The sequence below is a fragment of the Pseudochaenichthys georgianus genome, unplaced genomic scaffold (genome assembly GCF_902827115.2).
Source record: "Pseudochaenichthys georgianus unplaced genomic scaffold, fPseGeo1.2 scaffold_1198_arrow_ctg1, whole genome shotgun sequence".
Lineage (NCBI taxonomy): Eukaryota > Metazoa > Chordata > Actinopteri > Perciformes > Channichthyidae > Pseudochaenichthys > Pseudochaenichthys georgianus.
Genome location: NW_027262131.1, coordinates 27,831 through 42,392, shown reverse-complemented (window position 1 = coordinate 42,392; position 14,562 = coordinate 27,831). Strand labels below are relative to the sequence as shown.

The following is a 14,562-nucleotide window of genomic DNA, read 5'->3' as shown; positions in this document are numbered from 1 at the left end:
TATTTAAATAATTATTTCTTTATATTAAAGGTTTATTTTCCTCCTCTTCCTGTTTCTGAGACTTTGACACCTTTATTTATATATGTTAAATGAAGAAGATCTTTATTCATTTGGTTTCCAGAAGAAAACAGGAAACTTTTTCATAGTGACTTTAAATCACGAAGGCTCCAAAGTCCTGCCTGTGTCTCCGCGGTGTGATCAGCACCTGGCCTGAATCACTCACCTGGGATGCGGCTTCATGGCGCGGACCGCAGCGACACCCTGTGGACAGAAGGTGCAACTGCAGCGAGCATCGGTTTCTTTGTGTTTTACACTTTAAATAAAGAGGTCATTTAAAGGCTTTAGACCAAAGAGTCTCCACTTTAACAGAGTGCAGATTTTACTCTTTCACTTAAATCCTAAAAACTTAGATCTTATATTTAAAACTTTATCCAAACCTTTCCCCTCTCTGAGCTCTCGAGGTTCTGGAGCAGGGGTGTCAAACTCAATTTCTTCCCATCAGCATTATGGTGGCACTCAAAGGGCCGGTTGTAATTTATATAAATATACATATGTAAATATATAATATATATTAAATAATGTATTATATTACATTGTTGTCCCTGCATCTGGTAATATCTTCCTAAATAACTACGTCTGAAAGCAGAAGTCTAGGGCAAATAATTGAAAGTAAATATTCAACAATTACACCGATTGTATTGTATATTATATTCTTTGCAAGCTCTTGCGGGCCACATCAAATTAGGTCGCGGGCCGGATTTGGCCCCCGGGCCTTGAGTTTGACACCCCTGAGGGTAACAGGTTGCAGAGAGGCCCGGCCGGGGGTGTGGAGCGTAGACACAGACCCACTCCTCACCTCTCACCAACTCAGGTTCTGTGGGGACCTTTCTCCCTGCGTGCCTCTCACCTCTGCTTCCTACTTCCTACCTGCTTCCCTTTCCCTCACCCTATCCTAAGGGAGTGCATGTACGTAGACACGTTAGTCTAGCTGCTATAGGCTTGGACTGTTGGGGGGGGGGGGCACCTCGTCTGTCTGGCTGTCTGTACCTGTGTACTCTCATGTTCTGATTAACCCAGCTCCCCCAAATCTCTTTTTTGTGTCCGTCTCTACGCCGGGACCCTGATCCTGTTGCTGTGGTCGTGTGTCCTGGATCCTCTATCCTGAGTCCTGGACCCTCTATCCTGAGTCCTGGACCCTCTATCCTGAGTCCTGGACCCTCTATCCTGAGTCCTGGACCCTCTATCCTGAGTCCTGGATCCTCTATCCTGAGTCCTGGACCCTCTATCCTGTGTCCTGGACCCTCTATCCTGAGTCCTGGACCCTCTATCCTGAGTCCTGGATCCTCTATCCTGAGTCCTGGACCCTCTATCCTGAGTCCTGGATCCTCTATCCTGAGTCCTGGATCCTGAGTCCTGAGTCCTGGACCCTCTATCCTGAGTCCTGGACCCTCTATCCTGTGTCCTGGACCCTCTATCCTGAGTCCTGGACCCTCTATCCTGAGTCCTGGACCCTCTATCCTGAGTCCTGGACCCTCTATCCTGAGTCCTGGTTCCTCTATCCTGAGTCCTGGATCCTCTATCCTGAGTCCTGGTTCCTCTATCCTGAGTACTGGATCTGAGTCCTGGATCCTCTATCCTGAGTTCTGGACCCTCTATCCTGAGTCCTGGATCCTCTATCCTGAGTCCTGGATCCTGAGTCCTGAGTCCTGGACCCTCTATCCTGAGTCCTGGTTCCTCTATCCTGAGTACTGGACCCTCTATCCTGAGTCCTGGATCCTCTATCCTGAGTCCTGGACCCTCTATCCTGAGTCCTGGACCCTCTATCCTGAGTCCTGGACCCTCTATCCTGAGTCCTGGTTCCTCTATCCTGAGTACTGGATCTGAGTCCTGAATCCTGGAACCTCTATCCTGAGTCCTGGACCCTCTATCCTGAGTCCTGGTTCCTCTATCCTGAGTCCTGGATCCTCTATCCTGAGTCCTGGTTCCTCTATCCTGAGTACTGGATCTGAGTCCTGGATCCTCTATCCTGAGTTCTGGACCCTCTATCCTGAGTCCTGGATCCTCTATCCTGAGTTCTGGACCCTCTATCCTGAGTCCTGGATCCTCTATCCTGAGTCCTGGATCCTGAGTCCTGGATCCTCTATCCTGAGTCCTGGATCCTCTATCCTGAGTCCTGGACCCTCTATCCTGAGTCCTGGACCCTCTATCCTGACTACTGGAACCTCTATCCTGAGTCCTGGTTCCTCTATCCTGAGTCCTGGACCCTCTATCCTGAGTCCTGGAACCTCTATCCTGAGTCCTGGACCCTCTATCCTGAGTCCTGGACCCTCTATCCTGAGTCCTGGTTCCTCTATCCTGAGTACTGGATCTGAGTCCTGAATCCTGGAACCTCTATCCTGAGTCCTGGTTCCTCTATCCTGAGTCCTGGATCCTCTATCCTGAGTCCTGGTTCCTCTATCCTGAGTACTGGATCTGAGTCCTGGATCCTCTATCCTGAGTCCTGGACCCTCTATCCTGAGTCCTGGATCCTCTATCCTGAGTCCTGGATCCTGATTCTGTTGCTGCGGTCCTGAGTCCTGGACCCTCTATCCTGAGTCCTGGATCCTCTATCCTGAGTCCTGGACCCTCTATCCTGAGTCCTGGATCCTCTATCCTGAGTCCTGGACCCTCTATCCTGAGTCCTGGACCCTCTATCCTGAGTCCTGGTTCCTCTATCCTGAGTACTGGATCTGAGTCCTGAATCCTGGAACCTCTATCCTGAGTCCTGGACCCTCTATCCTGAGTCCTGGTTCCTCTATCCTGAGTCCTGGATCCTCTATCCTGAGTCCTGGTTCCTCTATCCTGAGTCCTGGATCTGAGTCCTGGATCCTCTATCCTGAGTTCTGGACCCTCTATCCTGAGTCCTGGATCCTCTATCCTGAGTCCTGGATCCTGAGTCCTGAGTCCTGGACCCTCTATCCTGAGTCCTGGTTCCTCTATCCTGAGTACTGGACCCTCTATCCTGAGTCCTGGATCCTCTATCCTGAGTCCTGGACCCTCTATCCTGAGTCCTGGACCCTCTATCCTGAGTCCTGGTTCCTCTATCCTGAGTACTGGATCTGAGTCCTGAATCCTGGAACCTCTATCCTGAGTCCTGGACCCTCTATCCTGAGTCCTGGTTCCTCTATCCTGAGTCCTGGATCCTCTATCCTGAGTCCTGGTTCCTCTATCCTGAGTACTGGATCTGAGTCCTGGATCCTCTATCCTGAGTTCTGGACCCTCTATCCTGAGTCCTGGATCCTCTATCCTGAGTTCTGGACCCTCTATCCTGAGTCCTGGATCCTCTATCCTGAGTCCTGGATCCTGAGTCCTGGATCCTCTATCCTGAGTCCTGGATCCTCTATCCTGAGTCCTGGACCCTCTATCCTGAGTCCTGGACCCTCTATCCTGACTACTGGAACCTCTATCCTGAGTCCTGGTTCCTCTATCCTGAGTCCTGGACCCTCTATCCTGAGTCCTGGAACCTCTATCCTGAGTCCTGGACCCTCTATCCTGAGTCCTGGACCCTCTATCCTGAGTCCTGGTTCCTCTATCCTGAGTACTGGATCTGAGTCCTGAATCCTGGAACCTCTATCCTGAGTCCTGGTTCCTCTATCCTGAGTCCTGGATCCTCTATCCTGAGTCCTGGTTCCTCTATCCTGAGTACTGGATCTGAGTCCTGGATCCTCTATCCTGAGTTCTGGACCCTCTATCCTGAGTCCTGGATCCTCTATCCTGAGTCCTGGATCCTGAGTCCTGAGTCCTGGACCCTCTATCCTGAGTCCTGGTTCCTCTATCCTGAGTACTGGACCCTCTATCCTGAGTCCTGGATCCTCTATCCTGAGTCCTGGACCCTCTATCCTGAGTCCTGGACCCTCTATCCTGAGTCCTGGTTCCTCTATCCTGAGTACTGGATCTGAGTCCTGAATCCTGGAACCTCTATCCTGAGTCCTGGACCCTCTATCCTGAGTCCTGGTTCCTCTATCCTGAGTCCTGGATCCTCTATCCTGAGTCCTGGTTCCTCTATCCTGAGTACTGGATCTGAGTCCTGGATCCTCTATCCTGAGTTCTGGACCCTCTATCCTGAGTCCTGGATCCTCTATCCTGAGTTCTGGACCCTCTATCCTGAGTCCTGGATCCTCTATCCTGAGTCCTGGATCCTGAGTCCTGAGTCCTGGACCCTCTATCCTGAGTCCTGGTTCCTCTATCCTGAGTACTGGACCCTCTATCCTGAGTCCTGGATCCTCTATCCTGAGTCCTGGACCCTCTATCCTGAGTCCTGGATCCTCTATCCTGAGTCCTGGATCCTGAGTCCTGAGTCCTGGACCCTCTATCCTGAGTCCTGGATCCTCTATCCTGAGTCCTGGTTCCTCTATCCTGAGTCCTGGATCCTCTATCCTGAGTCCTGCACCCTCTATCCTGAGTCCTGGATCCTCTATCCTGAGTCCTGGACCCTCTATCCTGAGTCCTGGATCCTCTATCCTGAGTCCTGGTTCCTCTATCCTGAGTCCTGGATCCTCTATCCTGAGTCCTGGATCCTCTATCCTGAGTCCTGGACCCTCTATCCTGAGTACTGGATCTGAGTCCTGAATCCTCTATCCTGAGTCCTGGATCCTCTATCCTGAGTCCTGGTTCCTCTATCCTGAGTCCTGGATCCTCTATCCTGAGTCCTGGATCCTCTATCCTGAGTCCTGGACCCTCTATCCTGAGTACTGGATCTGAGTCCTGAATCCTCTATCCTGAGTCCTGGAACCTCTATCCTGAGTCCTGGTTCCTCTATCCTGAGTTCTGGAACCTCTATCCTGAGTCCTGGACCCTCTATCCTGAGTCCTGGTTCCTCTATCCTGAGTCCTGGACCCTCTATCCTGAGTCCTGGACCCTCTATCCTGAGTCCTGGTTCCTCTATCCTGAGTCCTGGATCCTCTATCCTGAGTCCTGGACCCTCTATCCTGAGTCCTGGACCCTCTATCCTGACTACTGGAACCTCTATCCTGAGTCCTGGTTCCTCTATCCTGAGTCCTGGACCCTCTATCCTGAGTCCTGGAACCTCTATCCTGAGTCCTGGACCCTCTATCCTGAGTCCTGGACCCTCTATCCTGAGTTCTGGACCCTCTATCCTGAGTCCTGGACCCTCTATCCTGAGTCCTGGACCCTCTATCCTGAGTCCTGGTTCCTCTATCCTGAGTCCTGGACCCTCTATCCTGAGTTCTGGAACCTCTATCCTGAGTCCTGGACCCTCTATCCTGAGTCCTGGTTCCTCTATCCTGAGTCCTGGACCCTCTATCCTGAGTCCTGGACCCTCTATCCTGAGTCCTGGTTCCTCTATCCTGAGTCCTGGATCCTCTATCCTGAGTCCTGGACCCTCTATCCTGAGTCCTGGACCCTCTATCCTGAGTCCTGGACCCTCTATCCTGACTACTGGAACCTCTATCCTGAGTCCTGGTTCCTCTATCCTGAGTCCTGGACCCTCTATCCTGAGTCCTGGAACCTCTATCCTGAGTCCTGGACCCTCTATCCTGAGTCCTGGACCCTCTATCCTGAGTTCTGGACCCTCTATCCTGAGTCCTGGACCCTCTATCCTGAGTCCTGGACCCTCTATCCTGAGTCCTGGTTCCTCTATCCTGAGTCCTGGACCCTCTATCCTGAGTCCTGGACCCTCTATCCTGAGTCCTGGACCCTTTATCCTGACTACTGGAACCTCTATCCTGAGTCCTGGATCCTCTATCCTGAGTCCTGGACCCTCTATCCTGAGTCCTGGAACCTCTATCCTGAGTCCTGGACCCTCTATCCTGAGTCCTGGACCCTCTATCCTGAGTCCTGGACCCTCTATCCTGAGTCCTGGATCCTGAGTCCTGGACCCTCTATCCTGACTACTGGAACCTCTATCCTGAGTCCTGGATCCTGAGTCCTGGACCCTCTATCCTGAGTCCTGGACCCTCTATCCTGAGTTCTGGAACCTCTATCCTGAGTCCTGGACCCTCTATCCTGAGTCCTGGATCCTGAGTCCTGGACCCTCTATCCTGAGACATATTGTCATTCTGATTGGCTGTTGAGTGGTGCCCAGTGACTGTTACTGAGTCATCTCTGGAATCCATCGATCTGATTGGTTAGCGGAGCAAATGATCAAAATACTACGGAGGGAAGATATTTTCGTTTGGATTACTGGTCTGGAGGAAGCTTGCGAGTGTGTGTGTGTGTGTGTGTGTGTGTGTGTGTGTGTGTGTGTGTGTGTGTGTGTGTGTGTGTGTGTGTGTGTGTGTGTGTGTGTGTATTTTTGCGTTTGTGTGTATTGTGTTTGTTTCCCGGGGAAACCCTCAGGAGAAACACGGCTGTTGTTCTGCCGGCTGTGACGGGAAGTTACTCCGCTCTCCGCTTGTAATTATGCCGAAGCTTCAAAGCTGTATTTATCTTCTGAATTTGCCGAAACAAGTTTAATATTCTGAAAGCCAAGACTTTGTTTATTTAAATGTTTTTTAAAAACATCCGAAATAAAAAACTTTTTTTTTTTAATTAATTTTTTTTTAAAACTTTTTTATTGGCTCATGATGGGCCCCTGATCTCCGTAGGCCCCTGATCTCCGTAGGCCCCGTAGGACACGATGTGTGCAAATGTATTTAGTCTCCTTTCCATGTGGACATGATTTAAGTGTGGGGGGGGGGGCTATGGAAACATCTCTCAACACGGATGAGACAGAACTGTGAACAGATTTGCTTTTTCTTTATGGATATTTCACAAATCACTCTCCTTTCAAACTGTATTCTTCTTTATTAATAACAACTTTTTTTTTATACCCGTTTACTTTATTCTCGTTTTTTATAGCTGTAATGATCATATGAAGATGTGCCTGACTGGTCGTAGAAAAAGCTTCTTACATCCGTTAGCATAGCTAGCTAACAGATGCTAATAACAACAAAGCTATTGCCTGTGTGCTCAGTGAGACGGAGAGCAGATCTCCACCGGGCTCTCCGCGAGAGACACGGCCACGCAGACACTGCGGCACGTGCACGGCTGCTTATCGGTACTGCCCTTTCTGAAGTCCCGGAGCGGCGTTCTGGTGCTCTCCGTCAGTACTGCACCCCTCAGACGAGACATGTACCACGTGATGACACGTTAGGCTCGTGATGTGTTCAAGGACCCTGAACTTGGCCAGGAAAAACAGGCACTCGCTGGTTTAATTTTTTTGCGGTATGGCTTTCTTTATTTAATTTTTTTGCGTGTTTAGAAATTACCTCGAGGGCCGTACCAAATGGTCTCGCGGGCCGGAGGTTCCCCACCCTGCTCTAACGAAACCTCAGAGGCTCGATTATTAAACTACCAGCAAAAGAACCCTTTAATGTGGCCAGAAACTCAAACCCGCTCTCCTCCATGTTCAGACTCGGCTCAAGCAGATGGGCTCGCGCTTATTGATGAGATTTACTGAAGCGTTTCATGAGGATTTCACACGTTGGAAATCAAGCAATTTCTTGAATACTCAGATCCCAAATTAACCCTTTATGTGGAATCACAAACCCGCTTCGTTCAGACGCCATTTCTGTAATGGCCAGGGTTCATACACTTCTTCACCAAGGACTCCACCAGGACCTCTCAAGGACTCCACCAGGACCTCCCAAGGACTCCTCCAGGACCTTTACCTATTTTCCATGACCGAACAATGACTCAAAAGGCCGACCAGCTTCTCTTCAGTTTAAGCCTTTTCACTAAACACAGGATTCATCATTGTTATCATTTCGGCGATTACATAAAATATAAATCACACTCGATGCAAACTGAAGTTAAGTTCCTAAGACGGGTTCAAAAGAAGGAAAGGAGGCGAGTTTGCTTCCACGGTGCTTTTATTCTCTCAGTGAAACTAGAAGAAGGTGTTCGGCCTCTTGGTGGTGAAGCGAGGTTTGTGCTGGCGACGCAGCACGCGATGCGGCAGAGGGAACTTTATCTTGGAGTCCTGCAACACACAAACACACACATTTAACAACAACAACAACAACACGCCTGCTGGGGGGGGGGCGGCTCGATGGAGTAAATATAAAAGTAAACGTACGTGGAACTGCTTGATTGCCGGTCTGCGACATTTGTTGGCAGCGATGATTTGGACCTTCATGATCTGGATGGAGTGAGCGCGAGCACGATGACGAGCGCCCATATCACGATCTGAGGAAGAGGAGAGGAGGAGGAGGAGGAGAGGAGGAGGAGGAGGAGAGGAGGAGGAGGAGGAGGAGGAGGAGAGGAAGCAGAGGGTTAGTATAAGGAGGAGCCTGTATATAAACACAACCTCTCTCTCCAGGCCGTTGGGCCTCTTTTCCACCAGGAACCGGTGCTCCTCTGGGCTCCACGGGGCTCATCCGCTCAGAGCCCCGTGGAGCCCAGAGGAGAACCGTGGAGCCCAGAGGAGAACCCACACGGCCTGACCAACACACGGCGTCTCTCTCGTCTCGGTTTGAACGCTCCAGACGGCGGTGGATATGAACGGTTCTCTGTAACGGTTCTCTGTAGCTCCTTGGATTCACTTTCAGAGGCACGGCAGCTCAAGGAAAGGCGACAAGGTTCACTTCCTGTTTGCACGCCAGACAAAATCGCATCACGCTGATACGGCCTTTGGGTTTGGGTGCAGCACATGTTCTACAGTTAGAGTTTCAGTATTTAACCATCCTGGGGGGTGTGTGTGTGATGGTGTGTGTGATGGTGTGTGTGTGATGGTGTGTGTGTGATGGTGTGTGTGTGATGGTGTGTGTGATGGTGTGTGAGTGTGATGGTGTGTGTGTGATGGTGTGTGTGTGATGGTGTGTGAGTGTGAGAGTGTGTGTGTGATGGTGTGTGTGTGATGGTGTGTGTGATGGTGTGTGTGTGATGGTGTGTGTGTGATGGTGTGTGTGTGATGGTGTGTGTGTGATGGTGTGTGCGTGTGTGTGTGTGTGTGTGATGGTGTGTGTGTGTTGGGGTGTGTGTGATGGTGTGTGTGATGGTGTGCGTGTGAGTGTGTGTGTGCTGTGGTGTGTGTTGGTGTGTGTGTGCTCTGTGTGCGCGTGCTGGTGTGGTGGTGTGTGCTGTGGTGTGTGTGTGTGCTGGTGTTGTGTGTGTGTGCTGGTGTGTGTGTGTGCTGGTGTGTGTGTGTTCTGGTGTGTGTGTGTGGTGTGTGTGTGTGCTGGTGTGTGTGTGTTCTGGTGTGTGTGTGTGCTGGTGTGTGTGTGTGCTGGTGTGTGTGGTGTGTGTGCTGGTGTGTGTGTGCTGTGTTGTGTGTGTGTTCTGGTGTGTGTGTGCTGGTGTGTGTGTGCTGGTGTGTGTGTGCTGGTGTGTGTGCTGGTGTGTGTGTGTGCTGGTGTGTGTGTGGTGTGTGTGTGTGTGCTGGTGTGTGTGTGTGGTGTGTGTGTGTGGTGTGTGTGTGTGCTGATGTGTGTGTGTGCTGTGTGTGTGTGTGCTGGTGTGTGTGTGCTGGTTGTGTGTTGCTGGTGTGTGTGTGCTGGTGTGTGTGTGCTGGTGTGTGTGTGCTGGTGTGTGTGTGCTGGTGTGTGTGTGCTGGTGTGTGTGCTGGTGTGTGTGTGCTTGTGGTGGTGTGTGTGGTGAGTGGGGTGTGTGTGTGTGTGTGTGTGGTGTGTGTGCTGGTGTGTGATGTGGTGTGCTGTGTGTGTGTGGTGTGTGTGGTGTGTGTGGTCTGGTGTGTGGGTGTGTGATGTGTGCTGTGTGTGTTGTGTGCCTTGTGGTGTGTGTGTGCCTTGTGTAGTGTGTGCTGGTGTCGTGTGCTGGTGTTGTGTGTGCTGGTGTGTGCGTGTGGTGTGGGTGTGTGTGCCTGGATGTGTGTGATGGTGGTGTGTGTGTGATGGTGTGTGTGTGTGATGGTGTGTGTGATGGTGTGTGTGTGTGATGGTGTGTGTGTGTGTGTGTGTGATGGTGTGTGTGATGGTGTGTGTGTGATGGTGTGTGTGATGGTGTGTGATGGTGTGTGATGGTGTGTGTGTGTGATGGTGTGTGTGTGTGTGTGTGTGTGTGTGTGTGCGACTCACAGCACTGGGTGACGGCTGCAGACGTGGTCAGGTCTCTGTACTCTCGGTACATGTTATGTGTTCCGCTGCGAGAGTCGTAGCGCAGCCAGATGCCGAAGTTCTTCACCTTCTGGGGCGTCTTCTCGTGGACCTGGAACACACACACACACACACACACACACACTTAGAGACAGAGACTAGGGGGGGTGTGGGGCAGGGGGAGAGACGGAGAGTCTGTAGCTCCTTGGATTCACTTTCAGAGGCACGGCAGCGCAAGGAAAGGCGACAAGGTTCACTTCCTGTTTGCACGCCAGACACGACCGCATCACGCCGACACGGCCTTTGGGTTTGGGTGCAGCGCTCAGACACGAACACATCCAGACATCGAGATTTACTGCACAGATATTTTAAAACACGTTTCCACAAAGTCTACGATCATAAAGTTTCTTATTCAAATCTCACGTTTCATTTGAAGACTCTTTTAAAAACACGTATCTACTCCAGAGGCTGTTTCTCAACCTCGAGGAAACTGGCTTCCAAGGATGCTACGTCATCGAGTGTTCCAATCTCCAGCATGCTTGGAATTCCACCGAGGCCGCCTCCTTGGTTTGGGGGTGATCTCGAGGCTGCACATGGACAGACTTGTCGCGTCCTTCAAAATCCCCACAATGCTTTGCGCACGGACCAATTTCCCCAAATCTGTGGCGGAACGTGTAAGAGGCGGGGCCTCTCATATGACGCACATCCGCTCGCCTGTTCCACTCTTCGTTTTCCGAATGCCAGGAAGGATTCTGGCCTCGCTTCTGAAGGAAGTGACTCGGACGACGTGTGCTACCAAGGAAGCATCCTCGATTGAGAAACGACCAGTTTCCACCAGTCTGTGTGAGTGGCTTTGACTCGAGGCGTCTGCAGAAGTTCGTTTAAATCTCTGGTAAAAATATACAATAAGTCAAATTTAGAGCGTATTAAAATAATCTGAATAGAGTCGGTGCCGGCTGCTCTCGCCGATGCCACAAGTGCACACTTTAAATAACTCGACTTTAACGTCGTTCTGCCAAGAGACGGAGGCACGTCTAGCTCGTCTACTGAAACCCACTAGGCGCTTCTGCACTGAGGAAATGTCTCTGTACATGTTGTTGTCTGATGTTTGTCTGCAGTGTGAGAGTGTTGTTGTTGTTTACCAGTCCGCAGTAGACGGTCTCTCCGGACGCCTTCTTCATCTTCCTCAGCTGAGACACGAAGTACCAGAATCTGGACTTCGCCACCACGTGATTCGGGGCGAAGATCCTCATGCGGTACAGAGGGGGGGCCGGGTTCTTCGCCGAGGGCAGCAAGCGCCCAACGACCTTATACTCCCGAAGCTTCAGGGGCACAAGAGAGAGTAAGTACACACATCCTGTACTCAAGTAGAAGTACACACATCCTGTACTCAAGTAGAAGTACACACATCCTGTACTCAAGTAGAAGTACACACATCCTGTACTCAAGTAGAACGGGTAATATACATCACTTTAAATACAAATATACACAATAGATCTGTAGCTCCTTGGATTCACTTTCAGAGGCACGGCAGCGCAAAGAAAGGCGACAAGGTTCACTTCCTGTTTGCACACCAGACAAAATCGCATCACACTGATACGGCCTTTGGGTTTGGGTGCAGCACTCCGACAACTTTCACATAAATACAAACACGTTTCATCAATCTGTCAACGCCACCAGGCCATTAGGAAGTATTACCAGGCCATTAGGAAGTATTACCATGCCATTAGGAAGTATTACCAGGCCATTAGGAAGTATTACCAGGCCATTAGGAAGTATTACCAGGCCATTAGGAAGTATTACCAGCCATTAGGAAGTATTACCAGGCCATTAGGAAGTATTACCAGGCCATTAGGAAGTACCATTAGGAAGTATTACCAGGCCATTAGGAAGTATTACCAGGCCATTAGGAAGTATTACCAGGCCATTAGGAAGTACCATTAGGAAGTATTACCAGACGTTAAGAAGTATTACCAGGCCATTAGGAAGTATTACCAGGCCATTGGGAAGTATTAGGAAGTATTACCAGGCCATTAGGAAGTATTACCAGGCCATTAGGAAGTATTACCAGCCATTAGGAAGTACCATTAGGAAGTATTACCAGCCATTAGGAAGTACCATTAGGAAGTATTACCAGGCCATTAGGAAGTATTACCAGCCATTAGGAAGTATTACCAGCCATTAGGAAGTATTACCAGACGTTGACCGGAGGCGTCTGGAGTTGCATTTAAATCTCTCGTATTGTTTGGTTAAATTAATATGCAATAAACTCAATAAAAAAAAAAGTCGGGGTGCATTTTAACACGAACAATAAAATGTGGATTTCGTGGAGTCTTTTTCTCTGACTTAAGACGCTTCAAAACTCTTTCGCCCTGTCGAGCACTTTCTGTGGCTTAGCATATACTTTCATAAATGTTAAATGTGTTCTGTTAATATAATATATATAGAATATGTATAATAAATACACTGCTGTTGAAAAAAGGACATCTTTAACAAATTAAATCTTTATTATTATTATTATTATCTTTGATTACATTTTCAACCCTTTAGCTACTAACTATCCTTACATTTTACATTAGCTTCAGTTACGAGTATATTGTGTAAACATGGCTTATTTACATTAATTATTGCACTCAAGTAACATGACAAACAATTTAACACCATCTTCATTGTTTTGTACTCTAAAAAGCATGATTTATTATTGACATACTTAAGTCACTTGGATGAACTGGAAAAAACATGCTGGCTTTTAACTGGTAATTGATATGTTGTTCACTTTGGAAAAGCTCAGACTATTTTGTACTTTGTTTAATTAGATCTGGTGTAAATACTTAATACATATTCTACTTTAATGATAAATAGCAGGTGTGGTTTTGAACTCATACCAGTAATTTCCTCAACTTGTTTATGTTTGCACCCCCATAAAACGGTAGCATTAAACTTGGTTATGCTGTACCATTGGAGCTAGCATGTTAGCGTTAGGAATTCTGCAGAAACTATTACACTTCAAACTAGCCTCGCCATTTGCCCCAGGAGAGGGGCTCTTTAATCAACTTTATATACTGTTAAAAAACACACGTGGCAATTTAAATCCAGTTTAAAATACAAGCAGCTCACTTATAGAAAGCTACATGCTAATCCCACGTTGCGGAGGAAAGACATTAGCACCACGTTAGCAGTAGCATTAGTTAGCTTCCATTGGAGTCAACTTAGAAAACACGTTAGCATTTGTTAGCTTTACATTAGCTTAACGCCACAGCTAAAAACGAACCATGCGGTGCGTTTAGCTGATGATTACACACACACATCTCTACGAGTAAGGATGTCTGAATGGTGTTCTATATTTAGAGAACAGGAGTGATTTCTAACGGAATCTCATGTTAACGGTCGGTCTCCACATGGTCTAGCACCCGCCATGTTGGACCCTCACGCCGGGACGAAAAACACTAAAAACACCACTAATTTCTAGATTTTTCCGAAATGTTAATACATAAATCGTACACACACAGCGTTATAAAGCGACATCGGTTCGTGTATCCCGTGTGTTTCGGGTTTAAATATGGATTTTAAAGGTTTTACGTACTGTGCCGGACGCCTTCATGGTGTCAGTCTGTCACTGCCACGGGAAAAGAGGAAGCTGGAAGGAGGAGGCTGGTGACGTCATATGGACCGAGAGGCGGTGAAAGGCGGGACTTCCGGGGACTCAGACAGAAGATGGTGTCACGTTGGTAATTGTACTTTTAAAATATTTATTATATTTTATAATAATAATACAATTAAAATAAAGAACTTCTACTGGTCTTTAAATATTACTATTTATTTTTTTAAAAATTGAATGACGATTTTGTTTTATTTTCAATAAACCGCAAACTCTATATTGTTTTTGCTCATACGAATCCGAAACGAACTTCAGACTCAGTCTTGACCGTCACTCGGAAACATTTGACGTCTTAAAAATATAAATAAATAACGTAAATTCGCTATAACATAATATAACTGTGGTTAAAATATAAAAGATAAATATTATTTTGTGGTTAAAATATATAAAAAAACAATATAATTTAGTATTAATATTTTTGACGGCGATGCTACGTATATTTCTACGGAAGAGGATTAGGGCCACATGAATATTTTTTTTGGGAGGATTTAAAAAATATATATTATTTTTTGTTCTGGGGAAAAAGTCAGAATTCTGACTTTAATCTCAGAATTCTGACTTTTTTCTCAGAACAAAAAAAATAAAAATTCTTTGGGAGAAAAAAGTCAGAAATACCGGTAACTGTAGAACCAGCTTCAGTGAGAGATTTACACATTGCAGTCGGCAATTCCGCACAAGGATGACCGGAAAATTACAGCCCTTTTGCTTTGCTTTTTTTTTTTAATTATTGGTTGATCCACAAGATGTGAAATATAGAAACGGAACAAATATCTGCCTGTAATGTGCCAGTGCAATAACAATTATTAAAGTATCCAAAAATAAAAGATAGGTTTTGTTGCACACAACAATGCCTGCAAAACAGATGTTGAGACA

The 14,562-nt window shown here is 47.9% G+C and overlaps 1 protein-coding gene and 3 non-coding genes across 4 annotated transcripts; all 4 read right to left on the bottom strand.

Moving 5' to 3' along the window:
* Positions 1-7,832: 7,832 nt before the first annotated feature.
* rpl18a (ribosomal protein L18a) lies at positions 7,833-13,702 on the bottom strand. The gene is made up of 5 exons (XM_034077011.1): positions 13,615-13,702; positions 11,174-11,353; positions 10,014-10,143; positions 8,057-8,166; positions 7,833-7,960 (listed from the first exon to the last, which is right to left on the bottom strand). The coding sequence occupies exons 1-5, from the start codon at positions 13,630-13,632 to the stop codon at positions 7,868-7,870; spliced, it is 531 nt and encodes a 176-aa protein (XP_033932902.1). The 5' UTR covers positions 13,633-13,702; the 3' UTR covers positions 7,833-7,867.
* LOC117440778 (small nucleolar RNA SNORA68) lies at positions 8,501-8,627 on the bottom strand. Its single transcript, XR_004551312.1, has one exon. It is a non-coding gene; the product is annotated as a small nucleolar RNA SNORA68 (small nucleolar RNA).
* On the bottom strand, positions 10,225-10,351 carry LOC117440776 (small nucleolar RNA SNORA68). Its single transcript, XR_004551311.1, has one exon. It is a non-coding gene; the product is annotated as a small nucleolar RNA SNORA68 (small nucleolar RNA).
* On the bottom strand, positions 11,527-11,653 carry LOC117440775 (small nucleolar RNA SNORA68). Its single transcript, XR_004551310.1, has one exon. It is a non-coding gene; the product is annotated as a small nucleolar RNA SNORA68 (small nucleolar RNA).
* Positions 13,703-14,562: the final 860 nt, after the last annotated feature.